The sequence below is a fragment of the Choloepus didactylus genome, chromosome 5 (assembly GCF_015220235.1).
Source record: "Choloepus didactylus isolate mChoDid1 chromosome 5, mChoDid1.pri, whole genome shotgun sequence".
Classification (NCBI taxonomy): Eukaryota; Metazoa; Chordata; class Mammalia; order Pilosa; family Megalonychidae; genus Choloepus; species Choloepus didactylus.
In genome coordinates this window covers 61,746,510-61,773,450 of record NC_051311.1, presented here as the reverse complement: position 1 = coordinate 61,773,450, position 26,941 = coordinate 61,746,510, and the positions used below count along the sequence as shown (strand labels likewise).

Sequence of the window (26,941 nt, the reverse complement as noted above, 5' to 3'; positions counted from 1 at the left end):
ACATCAGTGGTTTTCAACCAGAGTCCATTTTGCCCCATCTCCTTCAGAGGACATTTGGCAAAGACTGCGTGGAGACATTTTTGGTTGTCACAACTGGGCTGGGGGCAGGGGGTTGGGAGGGTGCAACTAAAGCATCTAGTTGGTAGAGGCCAGGGATGGCTGCTTAACATCCCACAATGTAGGACAGCTCCTCCACAACAAAGAATTAGCTGGCCCAAAATGTCAATTGTGTTGAAGTTGAGAAACTTTGGTGTAGATGATAAGAGTCCTGGAAGAAGGTTTAAGGAAAAATGATGGGATTATATTTCTGCTTTAGAAAGACCACTCTAGCAGCAATCTGGAGAACTAATAGGATTGCAGTCAAGAACCGAGGCTGGAAAATCAGTTAGGAGGCTGTTGTGGCAAGAGGATCTACAGCCCAAAGGAAGGGGCAGTGGAAATAAAGAGGAAGAGACAATTTCAAGAAATCTTTGAGATATAAAATCAATATGATTTAAAACTGGTGTAACAAGGGGAGGACAGTGACACCATCCCCCTCTAAAAAGGGACTTCAAGAGAAAGCATAAATCAGAAACATGCTGTGTTCAGTTGTGGACACATTAAGTATGGGTATCTGTCAGTTATCCAAAATGGAAGTGCCCAGTTGGCTATTTGAGTCTGGAGGCCAAAAAAGGGATCTGAGCTAGAAAAAATTAGATTTGGGAGTTGTCAGCATATAGGCAGTAGGTGAAACCATGGGAATTGACAAAATCATCCTAGGAGAGTATAGAGAATGAGAGAAAAAAAAAGAAAGAAAGAAAGAAAGAAAACACAACCCAGTAAAGTCAGGTGCAGAAGAGAAGCCACAGATGAGACTCATAAGAAGCCATAAGAAAGTGGGTCATTCAAATGAAAAATGAGAGTTTCAAGAAGAAGGGAATGGTCAACAATGGCCAATGCTGCCAACAGGTCAGCAAATTCAGAAATGTGAATTTGGATTTAGCAAACCAGTACGTTGTTGGCAACCCTGGTAAAAGTGGTTATAGTGGACTGATTAGGGCAGAAGCAAAACAGCAGGTTCAGTGTAAGAGAGGGGATAGTAACTGCACTTTTTATATCTTACAGGTCCAAAAATGCAAATGCATAAAGAGTAACAGTAAATCCATAAAATGTATAAAGATATAATATGTAACAAATACAACAAATGGTGGGGGATGGAGGGGTATAGGAACAGTATTGGTGTATACTCTTGAAGCTAAAGTTTGTATCAATTCAAACATGATTGTTAAAGATTTAGGGTGTTAAATTTAAGTCCCAAGGAAAACATCTGAAAATACCTGAAAAATATACACTAAAGGAAGTGAGAAAGGACTCAAAATGGTACACTACAAAATATGAAATGAATATGAAAGTAGGCATTAGACTTACTAATCAGACTTATTAGTCTTGGTGTAAGACTTACAAAGACCAAACAACAAAATGGCAGACGAAAGTCCTATATTATCAGTAGTTATTTAAATATAAATGGATTAAACTTCCAGTCAAAAGGCAGAGATGGGCAGAATGGATAAAAAAGCAAGACCCCACTACATACTGTTTACAAGAGATTCACCTTAAATTCAGAGACACAAGTAGGTTGAAAGTGAAAGGACAGGAAAAAATATGCCATGAAAATAGTAACCAAAAGAGAGCTGGGGTTATACTAATATCAAATAAAATAGACTTTAAGTAAAAAACTGTTATGAGGGACAAAGACAGTTATTATATACTGATAAAGGGGTCAATTCAATAAGAAGACATAACAATGATAACTATATATGTAACTAATGGCAGAGCCCAAAAATGTACCAAGGAAATATTGACAGATTTGAAGGGAGAAATAGATTAATCTACATCAATGGTAGGAGACTTCAATATACCACTTCCAATAACAGAACATTTTAAACAGAATATCAATAAGGAAATAGAAGACTTGAATGATACTATAAACTAACTAGACATAACAGACAGATTTGGAACACTTTACCCAACCAGCAGCAGAGTACACATTTTTCTCTAGTGCCCATGGGTCACTCTCCAGGATAGGTCATATGGTAAGGCACAAAGTCTGAATAAATTAAAAAATATTGAAATCATACAATGTATCTTCCCAACTACAGTGGGATGCAAGCTAGAAATCAATAACAGAGGGAGAAATGAAAAATTCACAAATATGTAGAAATTAAACAATGCATTCTTACACAACTAATGGATCAAAGAGGAAATCACAAGGGAAATGTCTTGAGGCAAATGGAAACAAAAACACAACTAACAAAAACTTACGGAATGCAGCCAACACAGTGCTAAGAGGGAAAGTTACAGATCTAAATGCTTAAAAAAAGAAGAAAAATCTCAAATCAGACACCTAACTTTACAACTATAGATCTAAGAAAAAGGAGAGCAAGCGAAATCAAAAGTGTGCAGAAAAAAGGAAATAGCTAAGATCAGAGTGAAGACACATGAAAGGCAGAATAAACAAACAATAGAATCAATAACCAAAAGCTGGTTATTGGAAAAAATCAATAAAATCAACAAACCTTTAGCTAGACTGACAAAGAAACAAGAAAGGATGAAAAGAACTCAAATGAGACAGGAAAGGGGGAAATTACTACTGACCCCACAGAAATAAAAAGGATTATGAGAAGATACTATGAACAACTGTAAGGCAACAAATTAGATAAACTAGAAGAAATAGACAAATTCCTAGAAACACACAAACTACCTAAACTGACTCAAGGGGAAATAGAAAATCTCAGCAGAACCAAGTGAAGAGATTGAATCAATAATAAAAACTTTCCAACATAGAAAAGTCTAGGACCAGATGGCGTCACCGAAGAATTCTACCAAATGTTCCAAAAAGAATTAATGCCAATTCTGCTCTAAGTCTTCCTAAAAATTGAAGAGGAAGGAAAACTTCCTAACTCATTCTATGAGGCCAAAATTACCCTAATACCAAAGCCATATAAAGATATCATAAAAAAAGAGTATTAGAGACCAATATCCCTCATGAATATATATCTATAGAAAAGTCCTCAACAAAATACAAGCAAACCAAATCCAACACCACATTAAAAGAATTATATATCACGATTAAGTGGGATTTACCCCAGGTGTGAAAGGGTGGATCAACATAAGAAAATTGATTAATATAATACACTACATGAATAGAACAAAGGGGAAAAAAAACATATGATCAGCTCAATTGATGCAGAAAAGACATTTGACAAACTCCAGCACCCTTTCTTGATAAAAATACCCTAAAAACTAGGAATAAAAGGAAAATTTCTCAACATGATAAAGGGCATATATGAAAAACACTCCACTAACATCATACCCAGTGGTGAAAGACTAAATGCTTTCCCTCTAGGATCAGGAACAAGACAAGGATGCTTACTGTAATCATTGTTCTTCAACATTGTTCTGGAAGTTCTAGCCAGAGCAATTAGACAAGAAAAAGAAATAAACTGGAAAGGAAGAAATAAAACTTTCCCTGTTCACAAATGACATGATCCTATACATAGAAAATCCTGAAAAGTTCATAACAAAGATACTAGAGCAAATAAATTAAGCAAAGTGGCAGGAGACAAGAACAACATGCAAAAAATCAGTAGTGTTTCTATATATTAGTAATGAACAAGGAAGAAATCAAGGAAAAAATTCCATTTACAATTACAAGTAAATATAGAATAAATGTAACCAGGGATGTTGCAGTGGTTTGGAGCATGTACCCTAGAAAAACATGTTCTTAAACTAATCCATTCCATTATAAGTAGGACCTCTTGATGAGATTACTTCAGTTAAGGTGAGGCCCAATTCAATCAGGATGGATTTTAATCCTATTAATGTAGTCCCATATAAGCAGAATGAAATTCAGACACCGAGGGAGACAAAGCCCTGAGAAACAAGGAGATGAAGGTCAGTGGAACCCACAAGAAAAGGGAGAGGCCAGGAGAGGACACCATGTGTATTGCCATGTGACAGAGGTGCCCAGAACCAAGGATTACTAGCAGCCAGACCTGGAATGCAAGTCTCTGGGAAAAAAGCATCACTTTGATGACATCTTGATTTGGACTTTTTCCTAACCTTAAAACCATGAGCTAATAAATTCCCATTATTTAAGCCAACCCATTGCAAGGTATTTGCTTGAGCAGCCAAAGAAACTAAAACACATGTAAAAGACTTGCATGCAGAAAACTATAAAACATGGCTAAAAAAATCAAAGTCCTAAAAAATGGAAGAACATTCTGTGATCATGGAAGACTACATATTGTTAAGGTTTCAATTCTACCCAAAGTAATTTACAGATTCAATGCAATGTCAATAAAAATTCCAACAGCCTTCTTTGCAGAAATAGAAAAGCTAGCCCTCAAATTTATATGGAAGAGTAACTGGCCCCAAATAGCCAAAACTATCTTGAAAAAGAACAATGTTGGAAGACTCACACTTTCCAGTTTTAAAGATTATTACAAAGCTACAGTAATCAAAACATCATGGTACTGGCACAAAGACAGACATATAGACCAAAGAAATCAAATTGAGAGTTCAAAAATAAGCTCTCACATCTAAGGCCAATTGATGTGTCAATTAAGTGTCAAGTCCATGTAACAAGTAAAGAATATTTTCTTGAACAAGTGGTGCTGGGAAAACAGGATATCCATATGCAAAAGAATGAAGATGGACCCCTACCTCGTATTATGTAAAAAACTTACCTCAAAGTAGATCAGAGTCCTAAGTATAAGAACCAAAACTATAAAACTCCTTGAAGAAAACATTATCTTAGGACCTTGTTTTAGGCAATAGCTCCTTAGACTCTACACTAAAAGCATGAGCAACAAAAGAAAAAATAAATGGGACCTCATCAAAATCAAAAATTTTTGTTCATCAATTAACTGCATCAGGAAAGTAAAAAGACTATAGAATGAAAAAATATTTGAAACTTCGTATCTTATAGGGGTTTAATATACAGAATACACGAAGAAATCCTATTACTCAACAACAAAATGACAACCCCCCCTTCCCCCCAAAATGGGTAAAAGACTAGAATAGACATTTCTCCAAACAAAATATACAAATGGCCAAAAGCAGATGAGAAGATGCTCAACAATATTAACCATTAGGGAAATGCAGATCAAACCGCAATGAGATACCATTCACACCTACTAGAATGGCTACTATTCAAAAAACAGAATGTGTTGGAGAGACTGTGGAGAAATAGGAACACTTGCTTGTGGTTGGTAGAAATGTGAAATGGTGCAGCTGCTATGGAAAACAGTTTGGTGGTTCCTCAGAAAGTTAGGCATAGAATTACCATATGGCACGGCAATCCGACTTCTAGGTATATACCCCAAAGAAATGAAAGCAGGTACTCGAACAGAAATTTGCACACCGATGTTCATAATAGCATTATTCACAATTGCCATGTGATGAAAGCAACTCAAGTGTCCATCAACATAAAATGTGGTAACATACATTCAATGGAATATTACTCAGTCATAAAAAGGAATAAAGTTCTGATAAAAACAACAACATGGATGAAACTTGAAGACATCATGTTGAGTAAAATGAGATACAAGACATATATGGTATGATATCCCTGATATGAAATAATCAGAATAAACAAATTCATAGAGTCAGAAACCAGAATACAGGTTATCAGAGGTCGGGGTAGGGTGGAGTGTAGGGAATGGGGAATTAATGTTTAATTGGTACAGAGTTTCCATTTGGGATGACGGAAAAGTCTGAGTAATGATTGGTGGTAAAGGTAGCAAAACCTTGTGAATGTAAATTAACATGACTAACATGACCGAATTGTATATTTGAATGTGGTTTAAAGGGGAAATTTCAGGTTGTAGATATACTACAAGAATTAAATTTTTTTTACAAAAACCATAGGACTGAAAAACAAAAACAGTGAACCCTAATGTAAACTACAGATTATTGGTAATAGTATAAATATAGTAACATTGTTTCATCAATTGTAACAAAGGTACCACACTAATGCAAAGTGTTAATAATAGGTAAAACAGTGTGTGTTGGGGGGGGTCGCGAGTGTGGAACTCTATTTTCTGCATGAATTTTCTATAAACCTACAATTTCTCTAATAAACAAATAGGTCTTTTAACGGTGAACATTCTCTAAAAATGGGAATTTTTATCCGGTTCAGTTATACTGATCTCAAACACCAACCTCGATCCATGTTTGCATGTGTAGCAGCCCCCAGCAGCTACCATCTGTGGCAGACAGTATTTTTCAAGATAGCTACAAGATTTCCCATCCCATCTACACTAATTTTCATACTTCTCCTATTGAAGGATGGGTCCTATGTTCCCTCCCCTTGCATCAGGGTGAGACTGAGTCTATGACAGAAGTGATGCTATATGACTTATGAGGCTAGATCATAAAAGCCAATACAGCTTCTGCCTGATTTTTTGGGACACTTGCAACCAAGCCACCATACAATGAGGAAATCCATGTGGAAAAAGCCATGTGCAGGTGGTATGGCTGGCAGCCCCAGCTGAGGTTCCAGCCACATTAATGGCCACATATGTGAATGAAGGAACTTTCAATATAACTCTAGCCCAGCTACTAGCTGTCTGCAAAATATGAGACCCCCAAGTGAGAACCCCTACCTGAGCCCAGTTATCCTCCAGAACCACGAGAGATAATAAAAATGACTATTGTTTTTAGCCACTAAATTAGGGGATGATTTATTACAAACCAATATGTAATCGGAATTCCACCACATTCTTTTTCTTCTCTAACTAATCTCCCTGGGGAAAAAAATCTACACTGGGTATCTGCACCTTACTCCTCATTCTATTGCAATATGGCTACTGTCTCCACCATTCTACTGCAGTTCCTGTGGCAGCTAATAATACCAGAGATCCCTAACTGCCAAATAAAACGGAAACTTTTCAGTCCTTAGCTTAGTTGATCATACTTTGTACCATTTGACACTGTTTTATATCCCCATCTTTTTCAATTTCTATTCCCTTGGCTTCAGGGAATAGATTCCCTTGGCTTCTCTCTCCCCTGATTCTCCAATGACATATAGATCATTTGTACATCATATACTTAAATGCTGTGTTCCCCAGGATTCTGTCTTCTCAGTCCATAAATTCTCTGTGGGCCAGGCACTTAGGTTTATCTCTACTTACATGCTTCTGTCTTCCAAATAGTGAACTCTAGCCTTGACTTCTCCTCTGAGCTTCTGACATCCTCATTTACTCATTCAACAAGTGTTTATGGAACGACTATCAGGCAGTGGGACAATGCAGTCAAGGTCCAACTTTATGTTATTGTATGAATGCCAGAAAACAAACAAGTTAATAGAATAATTACAGAGGACATCTAAAAAGGCTTAGAATTGACAGCCCCAGGTGCCACCAGAAGTGGGGGGTACAGAGTGGGGGAGGAGGGGTGGAAGCAGAGGGGAGGGGGAGGTGGTGAAGGAAGTAGCTGAAATCAGAACTGGTTGAAGACTGTGTGACTTCTGTAGTTGCGTCTCCAAACCCATTCTCCTCTCTGTGCCACTGAGTGATTGCCGCTCCCCAACCTGGGCAGATATTTATTTCCTGGAAGGGGTTTCTGGAATGAAAGGTCACCAGTCATAGTAGAGGGCCAGGATATCATTACCGATAATAGGAGTTATTAAGTGAATGATGCATACTAGTGCTGAGATTTGACTAGGGAAAAACCTTGAAAACATTATGCTAAGTAAAAGAAGAAAGTGGCAAAAGTCCATATATTGCATGATTCCATTTATATGAAATGTACAGAATGGGCAAATCTATAAAGACAGAAAGTAGAGTATTGGCTGCCAGGGGGTAGACAGGCAGAGTGAGGGGCAGATAGCTAAAGGGTACAGTGCTTTAAAATATTCTAAAATTGACTGTAGTAATGGTTGTACAACTCTGAATATACTAAAATCCACAGAATGGTATGTATACTTTAAATGGGTGCATTTATGGTATGTGAATTATATCTCAACAAAACTGTCAAAAAATTTTTGTTTTAATTAAAACACTTTTGCTCTACAAAAGATTTTATTAAGAAGATGAAAAGACAAGTTACAGACTGGAGAAAATGTTTGCAAACTACTTTTGTGACAGAGAAGACTCATATCTGAAATATATAACAAGCTATCAAAACTCAACTATAATAAAAACCAAATAATTCAAGTAGAAAACAGGTAAAAGACATGAGGAGAAATTTTACCGAAGAGGCTAAGGGATGGCAAAAAAGTACAATAAAAGACGTGCAAGCTTTCTATCCATTAGGGAACTGCAAATGAAGACCACAATGAGATGTCACTACACACCTATTAGAATAGCTAAAATAAAAATTATTGACAATACCAAATGCTGCCAAGCATGTGGGAAAACTGGATCTCTCATACACTGCTGGTAGGAATGTAAAACGTTACAGCCACTATGGAAATAGTTTGACAGTGTCTAACTAAAAACACTAAACATACACTCACCATACAACCCAGTACTTGCACTTTTGGGCATGTTTCCAAGAGAAATGAAAATTTATGTACACCCAAAGACTTGTACACAAATGTTCATACCTTTATAACTGTCCAAACCGGAAACAACTAAAATGTCCTTTAATAGTTGAATGGTTAAACAAACTGCCCTACATCCATTCCAAAGAATACAAATCAGCAATAAAAAGGAATGAATTACTGATACACGTAACAACTTGGATGCATCTCAAGGGTCTAATGTTGAATGAGAAAGGCCAATCTCAAAGGGTCACATACTGTATGATTCCATTTACTCATTCTTAAAATGATAAAATTATAGTGATGAAGAAAATATTAGTGGTTTCCAAGGTTAGGGTTGATGAGGGGGAGGGAAGTGATGTAACTAGAAATGGGTAGTGTGACAAAGACGTTTGTGGTGATGTATTAGTTCTGCATCTTGGTTGCCATGGTGGTTATACAAATCTACACGTGTGATAAAATGGCCTACAACTATACACACACATCATATAAATGATAGTGTTCTGGCTTTGATATTGTACTATAGTTATATAAGATATAATCATTGGTAGAAACTGGGTAAAGAGCACATGGAATCTCTGTACTATTTTTGCAACTTTCTGTGAATCTATTATCATCTCAAAATATTAAGTTTTTGAAAAGGACATCAAAATACATAATAAATCACCTAAAAATTAAAACATGATGGCAGAAATTAAAAATTCAATAGAAGGAATGGAAGATAAAGTTGAAGAAATCTCCCAGAAGGTAGAAAAAAAAGACAAAGATGTTGAAAATTGGAGATAAAAGAAAATTAGAGGGTTGATCATATAGGCACAACATCAAAATAACAAGTTCAAGCAACAGAGGATGGAGAAAATGAAAGGGAGAAAATAACAACAAAATAATTCAAGAAAATTTTCCAGAATGCAAAGACATGAGTTTCTGGTGCCCACCAAGTGCCCAGCAAAAGGAATGAAAACAGACCCATAGTGAGGCATATCTTTGTGAAATGTCATAACACCAAGAACACAGAGAAGATTCTACAAGCTTCCAGAGAGGAAAACTCAAGTCATGTGCAAAGGAACAGAATGGTTTTGAAGTTTTCCACAGCAACACTGGATGCTAGCAGACCATGAAGTAGTGTTTTCAATACGTGGATGATTTCCAACCAAGAATTCTATACTCAGCTAAACTGTCAAGCAAATAAATGAAGGTAGAATAAAACATTTTTAGACATGTCTAACATTTTAGACATAAATAAAAAACATTTATTTCCTCTGCACTCTTTTCTCAAGAAGTTAGAAAGTTGTACTCCATCCAGAGTAAGCTAAGCATCTCTTTCTAGAGCACAAATGTATAATCACACAGGGCTTCCCTGCTCCTTTCCCCCCTAAAACTATTCTTCCTTCTCTTTCTCCCATATTCTTGATTTCATGAATGGCTCCAGAAACAGTGACTAGGCCAAGCCGGAAACCTAAATCATCCATCATGTTCTCGTCTCTCAAAATCTAATCATCAAGTCTTGATGATTTTACTCCCCAAATATTTATTTTTCCTCAATGTTGTGCCTACTTCCACGACCTTAGTTTAGGTCCGTATCATAATAAGCACCAATCTTCCTGTCTCCTGTTCTGGCTTCCTTAAAAGCATCCTTCACCGTATGGCTAGAGCCTTCCACCTAAAATGCAAATCTGACCATGAGTCTCCCTTACTAAAAACTCTTCAAAAGAATCTCCAATTCTGACCAGCAGGCAAGATAGTTATGCGGCAGTCAAACTGTTACCGTGCACGCTTCCCCACGCCCCAAGGCAGACATTACTGATTCATCACGACACTCTCCTGCAGAGCTTAGACTCAGCCTTACACGCGTTCTCAACAGAGCACTCCAGGAATCCACCATGGATGTAACAATTTGCAACTCCTGTTCAGTACAAGAACTATAGAACATTAGCACAGCACAGAACGCCCTTCAAATCTTTACTCCTGCCTCTGTAGGCACTGAAAGGCACTGTTTAGATTTCAGCACTCCCTCAATGTTTCACACTTCCTCCCACTGTTCTCTCTACCCGGGATGCTTCTTCATCCGACTAATAGCCATGCCATTTCAGGTGATCCCTAGGAGCCTTCTCTTACCCCCTCATTTGAGCTCCATCTTTCCTCTGTACTCTATTATCTTGCTCCCTAACCACATGATACTCAAATTCTGTTTACAAGTCTCTGTCATTAGACTGAACTAATTAACGGGGAGAGGCCTTGTCTTATTCTCTTTGTATTTCCAGCCCCTAAGGCATGATGGGAATTCAATAAATATTTGTTGAAATCAAATTTCCACAAATGCAGCAGGGCAGAGGGGTGAAATAAATGAAGAAAAAAAAGGGTAAAACTAATATCACATGTTGCCCAATTTTTAAAAGTCTTGGTCTGTTTTTTTCCTACATCCCACAATCAGAACTGATGGCTTCCCTTCATTTCCATTAGTGTTCTGAACTTCCTTTGTCTTTACAGCCATTCATGGACTGTAAGCTCTTTGAGGGAAGGGACAATGTCTTTATGTACTTCGCTCCTCGCAGCCCCAAATACTGGCGAACAATAAACATTCGCGAATAAACGATTCTCACAGCAGAAGAATTAACTTGGCAGCCCCTCTCACAGGTCCGCCCGGCCTCCATCCCTCCCCTCTAGACCGCTCCTCACTCCGGCCACTTCCCGCCTTCCCGGAGGCGGAAGTCGCTGGCTGCTCTTCCCTGCCCACGTGGAGCCTTTTCCGGTCCGTCCGCCCCCTCCGGCTCTCCGGTCCGGACCTGACCCTCACCTCAGGATTCCCAATGTGCCTCCGGACAGACATATTTTCTCCAACCGACCACGCTCGGGGTTCTACCCTCACCGGCTGTCTCTAACCCTATCTGCCTACCCCTACAACCTCTCTCACCCGCCTCCCTATAACCTCTTCTCCGATTGGTCTGGCTTCTCCGGCAGGCCAATGGAGACCCTGTTTACTATGTGATTCCAGGGTCGAGGGATAGCGAGACTCAACTCAATGGTTACCAAGGGCAACGGGGAACGCCAGCTACCCAGCCCTCTGTGGCCCCCGCCCCGCCGCGGCTCCAGCCTCTGCGCGGGAAGAGAGGCGCCGGGAGGAGGGGAGGCTGGCGCCTGCGCGTGAGAGACTGCGCAGAGCTCAAGAAGGGGGCGGGGAGAGGCTCGAGAGCAGACAACAAGGTTTCTAGCTAACAGAGGCTCACATGCATCCCAGTACTTCCACCCCCTCCCATTAAGGCCGTTTTAACCAAACATGTGGGCTACTTCTTCTACCATAGAGAATAGGATACCCGACAGGTTTATTCAGCAGAAATGGGAGTATGTAGCTTATTATTTTCAGGCTAAGTTAATATGCAAATTATACAAAATATGTGTAAATAAAGTAATTGTTGCTTGAAAAGCTTTTAGGCTAGCTAAAAAACAGCAACTTTAATTGTAACGCACACATACCATTCTTTGTGTCATCATTCATTTAACAAATACTTAATAAGCACCTTATAAGAAAAGCTGCAGTAGGTTTTGTGGAGGATGGAAGGATGACTAAGACCCAATCCCGTTGTCATGGAAACCACTGTGACTTGTGCCACCAGCCACCACCTGTTCTTATTCCAGATCTGAAAATTATGTCCTAGCACCTTTACAAAACAATTACACACACAGTTTGACTTGGCTCCTAAATGTCCCACCAAATCCATCAAAATCATTTCCTTCTTCTTGGGAGGAACAAAACAGTAACCTTTGTCCTTTGCTCTACATTGTTTTACCTGGAATGAAGAAAGGTTACACTGAGCCGTTCATACTGGCTGGCTTTCTACTTGTGAATAATAGCATACATCTGAGTTACCTCGGGGTCTGTGCAGGAGACCCATTCCACAACCTAGTCTTACATGTCCTTGACCTCTCAGACACTTCAGCATCCCACCCAGGGCCACACTTTGAATAATGTCATCCAGAGCTGTTTGACCTCCAGGATCTTGAATTCTGGGTACAGCTGTTTCTTGCACTTCATTCATTCTGTTATGCCTACAGATCTTTGTCAACTTCTTTAGTGGTCTCCAGTCCTTTAATCCCTCTAAAACTGCCAGTTTCTCACCCTTCTGCTAGAAAGAATTTAGGGGCTGCAAAAAATTGGAATAGGAGTAGTGAAGAGGATATTTATCTAGAAACATTTGCAGAGCAAGCAGAAGCTTCCAGAGACATTATTATTTGGAAAGTATGCCATCTTGGTGTAGCTTGGGGAGGGGGTGAAGATAGAGAGTAGCAGGAGAATAAATGGGAGAAATGAAAGAAGAGAGGGAGATAAGGGGATGAACTATGAGGTGGTGGGAATAGAGAGGAAAGGAGAGATTTAAGGAAATTTTATAGATAAAATTAACAGTTATATACATTATATTATGTGTAGCAGCTAATACATATTTTGTATAAAGAAGCAGTTAATACATATTTTGCATACAGAAGCAAGTTATAGGAGGATGGCTATAATTTTTCTAACTTGGGAGATTAAGCATATCCATTAAAAGGAATATGGGCAATAATGCATTAATCAAGTTAAAGAACAACGGGAGTCAAGAAGACAAGAGAACAGTAAGTACCTAAGGTCTCATTCAGTTTCTGTTCTTCAATATCTTGGCTCATTTCTTTGTCTGGATGTCTCCCTTGTGTTCTAGAGCATAGGGAATATCAGGCTTGTTTTCCTCAGTAGTCATTGTGGTTGTCAAATTCGAGCTGCATATGAAGCCTCTAGAGAGATTATTAGAAATGTGGATTCTTGGATCCAGCTGTCAGAAATGCCAATTCCTTGTTTCTGAGGAAGGGGTTTAGGAATTTGTTGTTTAAATACATGCCCTTCCCCTCGATTCTAATGCAGGGAGTCCACACTTTGAAACACTCTACTCTAGAGAACTAGCCCTTCCCTTCACATTTTCCTTCAAATGAATCCTTGGGTAGCTTGGAAAGCTTAAAGCTATAAACCAAAAGGCTTTTAACATTATAAGTTCCTCTTTAGGATTCTTTTGGGTCCTATTATACCAATACTGCATCAAAATTAAAGCAGAGGAGAACCTAAGATGGCAGCTAGGAGAGACAGGGCAAAAAAACACCTCCATGAAAAATACCAGATAAAAGCCAGAAAGTGACCCAGAACACCAGTTCCAGCGATGCACCAGCTGGACAAGCTCTGCTAAATCCACAGGGACTGTGCACTTGGTGAAACCGGGAGTCTGTGTTCTGAAACGAGTGAGTAAGCCTGCTGAATATCTGGCAGCCACACTGCGGTGTGGGGAAACCATGGGTTAGCATTTGGAGGCGGACTAGTTCTTTTTTAAAAAACCCAAAAGCAGCTGCAGATATGGGAGTGAGAACCGCACAGTGACGCGCGGCAGGAATGGGCTGTGCGAACGCCTTGATATCTGGCATGGAAGATAGCATTTCGCACACCTGCTGCTAATTGTCTCAGAAGGAGGAAGGAAGAGGCTAGCCAAAAGGGGAAAATAACCACGCCCCTTGCAGCCATCTTCCCGGCAGGCTGGGAACGCTTCTGCCTGGCGCCGGTGCCACAGCCCAGAGCCACACCAAAAAACCCAGTGTGACAGGAAGTGTTTCCAGCAACATGTGCACATGCCACAATATCGGGTGTGGACAATAGCCTTTTGCGCACCCACAGCTAATTGTCCCAGAGCTGGGAAGGCAGAGCTGTGCAGAAAGAGGGAAATTAACATGCCCCATACAGCCATCCTTACAGCAGGCTGGGAACGCACCTACCCGGCCTGGCGGCCCAGAACTTCCCTTGAGGGATGGCACGCACTTGTGACATAGCACAACCTTCCCTCAGCAGAGGCCCTAGAAGGGCACGGCTTGGAAGAGGGACCCACTAGGAAATCCCAGGAACCATAAACCAATACCAAGGACTTGTAGGTCAGTGACAGAGACAATCTGTGGCGAGACTGAAATGAAGGTTTAGACTCTTGCAGTAGCCTTAAATCTCCAGGAACACCTGGGAGGTTTGATTATTAAAGCTGCCCTCCCTCCCTAACCGCTCAGACACATGCCCCACATTCAGGGTGGACAGCACCAATACCACACCCAAACTTGATGCACCAATTGAACCACACAAGAATCAGATCCCCACACACCACATAGACAAAGCTGGGGAGAACTGATTTGAGGGGAATAGGTGACTCACCGATGCCATCTGCGGGTTAGTTAGAGAAAGTATACACCACCAAGCTGTAGATCTGACAAATCAGAGATTAGTCTTTGAATAAAACTGCATATCCTAAAAGCACCGTATCAAGTAAAGCAAATGCCAAGAGGCCAAAAACAATAGAAAATTTTAAAGCATATGAAAAAAACAGACGATATGGATAATCCAAACCCAAACACCCAAATCAAAAGATCAGAGGAGACACAGTGCTTGGAGCAATTAATCAAAGAACTAAAGACAAGCAATGAGAGCATGGCACAGGATATAAAGGACATGAAGAAGGCCCTAGAAGAGCATAAAGAAGAAATTGCAAGAGTAAATAAAAAAATGGATGATCTTATGGAAATAAAAGAAACTGTTGACCAAATTAAAAAGATTCTGGATACTCATAGTACAAGACTAGAGGAAGCTGAGCAATGAATCAGTGACCTCAAGGACCACAGAACAGAAAATGAAAGAACAAAAGAAAGAATGGGGAAAAAATTGAAAAAATCAAAATGGATCTCAGGGATATGATAGATAAAATAAAACATCCAAATGTAAGACTCATTGGTGTCCCAGAGGGGAAGAGAAAGGTAAAGGTCTAGAAAGAGTATTCAAAGAAATTGTTGGGGAAAACTTCCCCAACCTTCTACACAATATAAATACACAAAGCATAAATGCCCAGTGAACTCCAAATAGAATAAATCCATATAAACCCACTCCAAGACATATTCTGATCAGACTGTCAAATACTGAAGAGAAGGAGCAAGTTCTGAAAGCAGCAAGAGAAAAGCAATTCACCACATACAAAGGAAACAACATAAGACTAGGTAGTGACTACTCAGCGGCCACCATGGAGGTGAGAAGGCAGTAGCATGACATATTTAAAATTCTGAGAGAGAAAAATTTCCAACCAAGAATACTTTATCCAGCAAAGCTCTCCTTTAAATTTGGGGAGCGATTAAATTTTTCACAGACAAATGCTGAGAGATTTTGCTAATAAAAGACCTGCCCTACTTCAGATACTAAAGGGAGCCCTACCAACAGAGAAACAAAGAAAGGAGAGAGAGAGAGAAAGGTTCAGTACTAAAAAGATTACATATTGGTTCATTAAAGGACAATAAGAGAGAGATGGAAAAAATATATCTGAGAAACATAAACCAAAGGATAGGATGGCTGATTCAAGAAATGCCTTCACAGTAATAACGTTGTATGTAAATGGATTAAACTCCCCGATTAAAAGATATAGATTGGCAGAATGGATCAAAAACTATAAACCATCAATATGTTGCATGCAAGAGACTCATCTTAGACACAGGGACACAAAGAAATTGAAAGTGAAAGAATGGGAAAAAATATTTCACGCAAGCTACAGCCAAAAGAAAGCGGGAGTAGCAATATTAATCTCAAATAAAATAGACTTTAAATGCAAGGATGTTATGGGAGACAAAGAAGGCCACTACATACTAATAAAAGGGGCAATTGAACAAGAAGAAATAACAACCATAAATGTTTATGCACCCAATCATGGTGCCACAAAATATATGAGACAAACACTGGCAAAACTAAAGGAAGCAATGGATGTTTCCACAATAACTGTGGGAGACTTCAACACATCACTCTCTCCTGTAGATAGATTAACCAGACAGAAGACCAATAAGGAAACTGAAAACCTAAACAATCTGATAAATGAATTTGATTTAACAGACATATGTAGAACATTACATCCCAAATCACCAGGGTACACATTCTTCCCTAGTGATCATGGAACTTTCTCCAGAATAGACCATATGCTGGGACATAAAACAAGCCTCAATAAATTTAAGAAAATTGAAATTATTCAGAGCACATTCTCTGACCACAATGGAATGCAATTAGAAGTCAATAACCATCAGAGACTTAGAAAATTCACAAACACCTGGAGGTTAAACAACACACTCCTAAAATAAGTGGTTTATAATGTAGAATGTAGGGGAACTAGCTATAGAGAGCAATTAATGAGGGGGAATGATAACCCAATAAGAACAGATAAGCTATCGTGGGCAAATTTAACGTTCTGGGAATGCCCAGGAATGAGTATGGTTTGTTAATTTCTGATGGGTATGGTAGGAACAAGTTCACAGAAATGTTGCTATATTAGGTTATTTTCTTAGGGTAGAGTAGGAACATGTTGGAAGTAAAGCAGTTATTTTAGGTTAGTTGTCTTTTTCTTACTCCTTTGTTATGGTTTGTTTGAAATGTTTTTTATTGTATATCTTTTAAAAAAATTTTTTTTGATATAGTTAATTTTTTTAAAAAAAGAGTTAATTAAAAAAAAAAAGAAAAAAATACACAGAGCTCCCTTGAGGAGCTGGTGGAGAATGCAGGGGTATTGGGCTTCCCCACCTCGATGGTTACAGATGTGCTCACAGACATAGGGGACTGATGGTTTGATGGGCTGAGCCCTCTACCACGGGACTTGCCCTTGGGAAGACTGTTGCTACAAAGGAGAGGCTAGGCCTGCCTATAATTGTGCCTAAGAGCTTCCTCCTGAATGCTCTTTGTTGCTCAGATGTGACCCTCTCTCTCTAGCTAAGCCAACTTGGCAGGTGAAATCACTGCCCCCCCCACCCCTTCTATGTGGGATCTGACACTCAGGGGAGTGAATCTCCCTGGCAACGTGGAATATGACCCTCAGGGAGGAGCATAGACCCGGCATCGTGGGATGGAGAACATCTTCTTGGCCAAAAGGGGGATGTGAAAGGAAATGAAATAAGCTTCAGTGGCAGAGAGATTCCAAAAGGAGCCAAGGTCACTCTGGTGGGCACTTTTACGCACAATATAGACAACCCTTTTTAGGTTCTAATGAATTGGAATAGCTAGCAGTAAATACCTGAAACTATCGAATGACAACCCAGACCCAATGAATCTTGTAGATGATTGTATAAAAATGTAGTATATGAGGGGTGACAATGTGTTTGGTAAAGCCATATGGACCACACTCCCCTTTGTCCAGTTTATGGATGGAGGAGTAGAAAAATGGGAGGGGGGGGAAGGAAGGCACCCAGTGTTCTTTTTTACTTTGGTGGTTCTTTTTCACTTTGGTTTTTGTTCTTATTGTTTTTGTGTGTGTGGTAATGAAAATGTCAACAATTAATTTTGGTGATGAATCCACAACTATATAATGGTACTGTAAACAATTGAATGTATGCTTTGTTTTGTATGACTGCATGGTATGTGAATATATCTCAATAAAAATGAATTTTAAAAAAGTAATAAAAAATAAAAACATCCTTAGCAAGATCTGTGACTCTCTCCTTAGAAATGGATCTGAAATCTGATCTACCCATTTGCACAGAATCAAGCTCTTTGAGGTATGGCTACTAAACACTCCTCCCCCAGACCTGCTATTTTACCACTGATGCCTCTTGTTTGGATTATGCAAGGACATGCACCATAGCACAGTATAAGGACAGGAAGAATCCAGTGCAGAATGACTGATTTCTGACTTGGGGCCCTGGAAATTTTCCACAGTAAAAGTAATATTTGAGCTGAACCTTGAATGATGAGTAGGATTTTGCTAAGAGGAGGGGTTGGGAAGGGAAAACACCCAAAGAAAAGGTACAGAGACAAGAAAGCACCAGGTGGGTATGTTTGGTTCCTGTGAAGAAGTAATTGGTAAATTCCAAGAGACCCACATCAGTGGAATAGAGTCAGTAGAAGTTACTTTGCAGAAGGTTCAGAATAACAGAATGATGTGAAACACATAATGGCTTAGCTTTCAATATAATTTTTAGAAGATGTTATTTTCTTGACTCCCCTCTTGTGGGTTGCTGGTGCTGAGTTCCAACTTGGCGGGCCGGGGCCAGGGAACCTGGTCAGCCCCTGGGGGAGGCGATGGGCATGGGCAGTAGCGCCCTCCACAGCCCCCCCCCCAGGGAATCTGGCCAGCCCCTGGAGAGGGTAGTGGGCATGGGCAGTAATATCCTCCACAGCCCCCCGGGCCTGAGAAAGTGGAGCCGGCTACAGGCCCCATCTCCCCCACCCAAAATACAACCGTTAGAGGAAGCTTGCCAGAGAAAACCGCCCCCCCTTATCTTACCCGCACACTCCCCGTTGCCAGAGCAACTCCCGCCCTTTTCAAACGACCTCCGCGCCCTCTCAGAACCAATCCTAGCCTTCATCCCCTCAGCATTGCCATGTAAGGGCCCCACACCCCTAACGCCTACCCCGCCCTCTATGCCACCCTATATAACTTGTGCTCACCCCTGAATAAAGGCCTTCTGTTCTACCCCCCTGAAAAGAGAGTGTCTCGCGTCTCTCTCTCGCCGCCCTCCACACCTTGCACGCCTCCGCCGGGGACTCGGCCAAGTCACCCGCCTCACCCTCGCCTCCGGGAAGAGCTGCCGCGGGCACCCCTCTAGCAACGCTGAGCGCAGAGGGTTCTGTGGGTGCCCGCTCCTAGCTGCGACCGCACCCTCTCAGAAGTTAAACACAGAAGATCTTTTTTTCGCCCTGAATCTTTGCTTTGTATTTTCAAATGGTATTAACCTAAGATGTTTTTCCCAGATCATTCTACTTAGGCCCAAATTGAAATACTAAGAAGCTTTGAACTTTATAAATGATATCTCATAAAACTTCATGCTTTTTTAATAAAAAGGTAAAATGGTAACAGCAACAAAAAAAAAATTAAAGCAAAACGCTTACCCCCAGTATGAAAAATATGTAAATAGCACAAAATGATAATTCACAGAAAAAAAACTTGCAAGAAATGTAATAATCTTATCGTTGGGATAAGAGTGATGTTCCCTTTAGTGGAAGCATAACTCCCACCAATTTTTTTTCCCAGCATGGGTATGATCTTAGTTATTAAAAACCATGAAGAACAGGAATTATTTTCACAGAGTGCAGTGGTTGAAAGTTAATGGCCCATAGGTTTCAGATGAGTATCTAGGCTTCTAGATTATAGACAATTGTGAACATCTGACACACTTGCTCCACATTACTGGTCTTTGTTTATCAAACAAAACAGCTAGATTCCTTTTTTTTAATGGTAATGCTCAGTTTTGGCTAATGATTCATGAACCAGGCATGGTCATACATTGTTGATATAAATATAAACAAACATGGCCATTTTGGGGAATACCTTAAGAGTACCGAGAAGCCCTCAAATCTTACTACTCTAAGATGGCCTCATAAAGAAATGATCAGAGAGATGTCTAAAGATTATGTCCACAGATGTTTATTGGAATCTGAGTTATAATAATGAGAAATTGAAACAACATAATTGATCATCAATTAAAAATGATTGAAATAAATTATGGCATAGCCATAAAAGGGAATATTATCGAACTATTATAAAGTATGTTTCAAGGAATAATTAAGTCAGTGAAAAACTGCTCATGATATAGTAAATGAAAAGAAAAGGAAACAACTTTTTATACAATGTAATACTTATTTGTAGGGAGAAAAATATAGGTATCTATTCATAGAAAAAAAAAACTGAAAAAAACATTAGAGTGTAAACCATCTCTGGATTGTGGGATATGGATTTGTTTTATTCTTTATACTTTTGTGTATTTTGCAGACTTTTCTCAATGACTATGAATTAATTTTACACTTTAAAAATAACATTTTTTTCCTAAGGGTGGGGGTGGGGGGACCCTGATGTTGACTTCAGCCTGAAAACTGTCTATGGCCTTTGTCTGGGCTGGTTTAGACTGGAGCTAAATTCTGTGCAATTTCTCTCTCTGAAGTGCTGCTACTCTCCCATTCCTTGGCAGCAAAAGACTCTCTAGACACTTGAGCAAGATCTTTGCAATCAGAGTCATGATTGCTAAGAGGTTCAAGCTTTGTTTGTAAGAGAAGAAGTTCTGATTCTTTTCTTTAAAAAGTTCCTACTTCGACTGATTAATCTTATTTTTCATGAACTTAGAAGTGCTCTTATGAACTTCATTTGTTTGATGTCTTCTTTTTAACCTGGAACATGTTCAAAATATCTTTTAGTTGTCTGCAGAGTTGGTGGGAGCCCCAGGTAGTTAATGTGACTGGCTTAGGGTTGTTTTGAATTTTAGGTGCTCACGTGCTTGGGCAATTTCCCCTTGGGAACTAAAGGGTATTTCCATGGCAGGCAGGCAGACCTTCTCTTGAGCCTAAAACTTTCTGAACCCTTTTCATTCTGAATCCTTTTTCTAGTTCTGCCTCACAGCCCCCAGTCAGCTCTCAATTCCCTCACCCTTAAGCCTCAAGTCATGTTTCCTAATCAGAGTCATGCATCCTCCCCTTAGATGTCTCATGGAGTTGCTTCTCCCATGTGGGCCTTGGCTCCTTTCCTTGCTTTCACTGGCCCTCATTCTTTGAATTGCATGCACTTCCAGATCCTTAAGGAAAAAATTCTGTCCAATCCAGTTTAGTACTGAGGTCCTTTCCCTTGCCCCCAGAAATGGAACTACACCCTGAGGCAGTGAACCCACAGATCTGCAGGCCCCACCCTATGATACAGTCCTTGCAATTCTGGTAACAATTTGGTGTCATTCTAAAGATGGTGGAATGGGCCCAGGGGAGGAACACACCATTCTCTGAGTGGACGGCTGAACCCTGTGTGCCTTGATTTCGGCCAAAGTTGAAGCACTTGCCCATGGCCCAAGGCCCAACCCTTACTGTTTGACAATCCCTGCATCTCCTCCCAGGGGAGTAACATCTAACTTCCAGGATTTGGTGGTGGTGGTGGGGTACCTCCATAGGCTATATGGTTTTCTGGAAAGCCTAAGAAATTGGCATCCTTGTTTATCTGATGGGGAAGCCATTCCTCACATGCAATTCTGCAGCCACTTCTGAGAACCATATGGGACTCCTAGCTCTGGTCCAGGGAATGTATGATGTGTCCTCATAGGGAAATCCAAGCCTCCTTTACCACCTATGATGGAGCCCAGAGCAGTTGACTTTTCGTGTGTCACCTTCTGGCTTGTTGCTTGGGATTTGCATAGAAGAACAATGTTCTGGCACAGTTCCAGTTCCAAGAAAACTCTCAGGGGCTGACTTGGGTCTCAGGATGGTCTGCCTCAAGGTGATGGAGGAATCAGTGTTGGAAGGTGCCTGCATCATTCTGGGCATAATGGGCAATGGAAAAGAAAGCCCATGCCCCAGAAAAGACCAGTAATGTGGAGCAAGTGTGTCAGATGTTCACAATTGTCTATAATCTAGAAGCCTAGATACTCATCTGAAACCTATGGGCCATTAACTTTCAACCACTGCACTCTGTGAAAATAATTCCTGTTCTTCATGGTTTTTAATAACTAAGATCATACCCATGCTGGGAAAAAAAATTGGTGGGAGTTATGCTTCCACTAAAGGGAACATCACTCTTATCCCAACGATAAGAAAAAAGTGAAAATATTTACAAAATCGTAAGTTTTCTTGAATCCTTCAGAGAACTTAGGTCACAAGGCAAGCAACCTGAATTTCAAAAAGTGACAAGCCCCACTGAGGAGAGAAAGGACACACAAACTGCTTCACATGTGGCAGAGCACTGAAAGAAAGGTACCTGCCATAGAAATGCTTAAGAAGAAATAAGCTAAAATTTTCGCTAATTACTAGAGCCTTAGTGTGGGCTAGTGAATCAGTTTAGAATAAGTGGGAGCCCCAGACACAAGGGGAATTTACTTGCAAGGTCTTCTCCATGGGCCATTACTGAATGCTCAAAAGAAACATTAGATACAGAATTTCTGTTTATATCAGTTGTAAAGTCTTGGATATGGATGGTGGTGATGGTAGCACATTATCATGAGGGTAATTATCAACACTGAATTATATATGTGAATGTGTTTAAAAGAGTAATTTTAGTTGTATATATGTTACTAGAATGAAAATTAAAAGATACAGCATAGGAATTGTGAAGAAAAAACTATGTTGTAAAAAAATGGATTGAAAGAGTTTTAATTTTATTTTAATGGGTAATATAACCTTGTGTGAAAACTAGACAAAGACAATAAAAGGAAAGAAAACTACAAGAATGCAAATTATTTTTACTATTAGTTTATAATAAATACTTCTTAAAAATAAAATTATGGAAATGTTTTTCAATTCTCATTCTCTAAGAGGTTTTTTTAATTCAATTTTATTGAGATATATTCACATACCATACAATCATCCATGGTGTACAATCAATTGTTCACAGTATCGTTTATATAGTTGTGCTTCCATCACCACAATCAGTTTTTGAACATTTTCATTACCACACACACAAAAGAATAAGAATAAAAGTTAAATAAAAAAGAATACCAAAAACATCCCATACCCTCTGTGCCGGTTTGGGTGTATCATGTCCCCCAAAATGCCATGTTCTTTGATACAATCTTGTAGGGGCAGACATATTAGTGTTGATTAGGTTGGAATATTTGGATTAAGTTGTTTCCATGGATATGTGACCCACACAACTGTAGCTTATAACTCTGATTGGATTATTTCTATGGAGGTGTGGCCCTGCCCATTCAGTGTGGGTCTTAATTAAATCAACTAGTGTCCTATAAAAGGGTTCACAGACAGAAGGAGTTCACTGCTGCAGCCAAGAGAGACATTTTGAAGACGGCCATTGAAAGTAGACTTTTGCTACTCCAGAGTTTGCCTGGGAGAAACTAAGAGAATACCCCCAGATGCCTAGAGAGAAACATCCTGGGAGAAAGCCATTTTGAAACACAACCTGGGAGCAAAGGAAGAAGATGCCAGCCACATGCCTTCCCAGATACCAGAGGTGTTCCAGACACCATTGGCCATTCTTCTGTGAAAGAACCCTATTGTTGCTGCCTTAGCTTGGACACTTATGGCCTTAAGACTGTAACTTTGTAAATAAACTCCCTTTATAAAAACCAAACCATTTCTGGTATTTTGCATAATAGCAGCATTAGCAAACTGGAACATCCCCCATCCCTTCCTATTATTCATTTGCTTTTTGTCCTCATTTTTCTATTCATCTGTCCATACACTGTATAAAAGGAGTGGGGGCCATAAAGTATTCACAATCACATGGTCACACAGTGTAAATTATATAGTTATACAATTGTCTTCAAGAATAAAGGCCATTGGGTTGCAGTTCAGCATTTTCAGGTATTTTCTTCTAGCTATTCCAATACACTAAAAACTAAAAAAGGATATCTATATAATGCATAAGAATAACCTCCAGAATGACCTCTCAACTGTATTTAAGATCTTTCAGCCACTGAAACTTTATTTGTTTCATTTCTCTTCCCCCTTTTGGTCCAACAAGGCTTTTCAATTCCATAATGCCAGGGCCAAGCTCATCTCCATGAGGCATGTCCCACATTGCCAGGGAAATTTACACCCCTCTCTTTGGTCTTCTCCTCTCTGTTGGTAGTGCTCCCTTTAGTATTTTCTGTAGAGCAGGTATTTTGTTCACAAACTCTCCCAGTGTCTGTTTGTCTAAGAATATTTTAAACTCTCCCTCATTTTTGAAGGACAGTTTTGCCAGATATAGAATTCTTGGTTGGCAGTTTTTCTCTTTCAGTATCTTAATATATCATACCACTGCCTTCTTGCTTCCATGATTTCTACTGACAAATCCACACATAGTCTTATTGAGCTTCCCCTGTATGGGATGGATTGCTTTTCTCTTACTGCTTTCAGAATTCTTTGTCTTTGACATTTGATAATCTGATTATAAGTGTCCTGGCATAGGTCTATTCAGATCTATTCTGTTTGGGGTATACTGTACTTCTTGGATCTGTAATTTTATATCTTTCATAAAAGATGGGAAATTTTCAGTGATTATTTCCTCCATTATTCTTTCTGCCCCCTTTTCCTTCTCTTCTCCTTCTAGGATACCTATGACATGTCCATTCTTGCACTTCATGTTGTCATTCAATTCCCTAAGACACTGCTCATATTTTCCCTTTCTTTTCCCTATCTGTTCTTTTGTGTGTAGGATTTCAGATGTCCTGTCCTCAAGTTCATGAATATTTTCTTCTGCTTCTTGAAATCTGCTGTTGTATGCCTCTTGAAATCTGCTGTTGTAATTCCCAAATTGCAGATGATATGATCCTTTATACAGAATATCCTGAAAAATCCACAACAAAGCCCTGAGAACTAATAAATGAATTCAGCAAAGTGTCAGGGTACAAGATCAACACCACAAAATCAGTAGTGTTTCCATATACAGGCAATTAGGAATCAGAAGAAGAAATCAAGAAAAAAATATCTAGGAAAAAATCTAACCAAGGATGCAAAGGACTTAAAGAAAACTATAAAACATTGTTTAAAGAAATCAAAGAAGACCTAAATAAATGGAAAGACATTCCATGTTCACAGATTGGAAGACTAAAAATTGTTAAGCTGTCAATCCTACCCAAAGCAATTTATGGATTTAATCCAGAAATGGAAAAACCAATCATCAAATTTACATGGAAGAGCAAGGGCCCCAGGATAGCTAAAGTCATCTTGAAAAAGAAAGATTAAGTTGGAGAAGTCACACTTCTAGATCTTAAAACTTAATACAAAACCACAGTAATCAAAGCACACTGGTACAGGCACAACAAGAGGAGGTCCTTCAGGTGGGTAGAGGGCATGGGGTGAGAGGTCACTGTGACCGGGAGGGTCTAGCTGGCAGTGGTGCGGCGTGCTGGAGCCCAGCGTCCCTCGTGCATGTGTGCAGAAGCTGGGGCACCAACGCAGTAGTGGGAGACACAGAGCCTCGATTCACTCTCGAATCCTCTGTTACCCACTCAGCTACCTGTCCCAGGTGAGGAGACTGGTTTGTGGGTTGAGTGGCCATAGCTGAGGAGAGCTCAGGGCATCAGCTGTGACCAAGACATTGATATTGGTGGTAAGGATGGCCTCAGCAGGTGGGGGAGGTGAAAGGCTGGATAGAGCTGGGAGATGTGACACCACCACAGTTGAAGAAATCAAACCGAGTCATCTTTCCAGTCAGCTACAATGACAAGCTCTACAAGGGTGTACTGGAGATCAGTGAGCTAGCAAAACTTACCTTTTTCAATGATATTGCAGTAGGTGTGTATGCTGTGGATAAATCATTCACAGAATAAGAAGAGACTTGAAATCATGACACTAGGATGTCTGGCACATTATGAAAGGCTAGGAATAGGAAGTAAAATGTGTTAAACATCTGTGGAAAAGATGGCACTTTTGACAACAGCTATCTGCATGTGCAGATCAGCAATGAGTAGGCAATTGACTTCTACAGTGTTTGGCTTTGAGATTATTGAGACAAAGAAAACTATTATAAGAAGATAGAGCCTGCAGATACTTATGTGCTCTAGAAAAACCTCAAAGTCCCTTTTGGCCAGCATGCAGATGTGCAACAAACAGACAACTGAACAAATTACAAATGAACTTTCTTGCACTTGCTTGTTGCCAAATAAAAGAGAGGCCCATTGATTTTCCCCATTATTTCTTTTAAAGCTCCCCCACCTCCTTATTCTTGTTTCTCTTTTTTTTTTTCTATCCTTCCTTCCTTTTCCTGTAAAAGTTTTAACACTTTCAAGGACATTAAACATTAATCATGTTTGGGTTGTTTTAGTTTTCTGACTTTCCTGAGGTGGTTTCATTGAAATAATGAGAAAGTATAGGTATGTTTAGTTTCACGATTATGACAAATGGCCCAAAAACTGGGGTGTCAAATAATTTCAAATTTTGTAGATAATTTTTGTAAATGTCCTGCTTTTGCATTCAAGGGCAGACCCTTAAAAAAAAAAAAAAAAAAGCAGCAGCAGTATCTCATTCTTTAATTCATAAAATTAGTATGTTTGTGGTACTTTGGGTTTTTAAAGACTATTTGTGGGATACTAATCCCTAAACATTGCCTCCACTCCACCTTTAGTCTTTTTGAGCACTGTCTCAGGAATTGGACCATTATTACCCTTGTAAGAAATACTTAAGCTTATGTTGTTTTTAAAAGCAATCTTTTCCTCTTTTCCTTGCTGGTGGTTGAGGATGGATGGGGCAGTTTGGTTAGGTAGTGTTTATACTTCAGTCTCAGTATTTGAGTTAAGCTGTTTTTTTGCTAATGAGTGGGCTGGTTGTTAGCAGTTTTATTTTTCCTATTGTTGATTGGTTACTAGTGGCCTTAATTTTTAGAGTGTGGGCTGGTGTGATTAAGTTATTTTAATATCCCAGCTAGAGATATGGCCTTTAACTGACCTAAGGAGGTTTGTTGTGATTTACATTTTTTCTCCTGTCCTTTTCCCCCAATAAACCCAGCA

The 26,941-nt window shown here is 39.6% G+C and overlaps 1 protein-coding gene and 1 pseudogene across 1 annotated transcript in view; one reads left to right on the top strand and one right to left on the bottom strand.

The window, feature by feature from the left end:
• The window catches only part of CEP41 (centrosomal protein 41), a 60,083-nt gene extending 48,686 nt beyond the window's left edge, over positions 1-11,397 (bottom strand). Inside the window, exon 1 of the mRNA XM_037836149.1 lies at positions 11,322-11,397. Within this exon, the coding sequence (XP_037692077.1) occupies positions 11,322-11,354 (33 nt within the window). The 5' untranslated portion in view covers positions 11,355-11,397. The remainder of the gene's footprint in view (positions 1-11,321) is intronic.
• A 149-nt stretch (positions 11,398-11,546) lies between these two features.
• On the top strand, positions 11,547-26,056 carry LOC119535314 (annotated as a pseudogene).
• Positions 26,057-26,941: the final 885 nt, after the last annotated feature.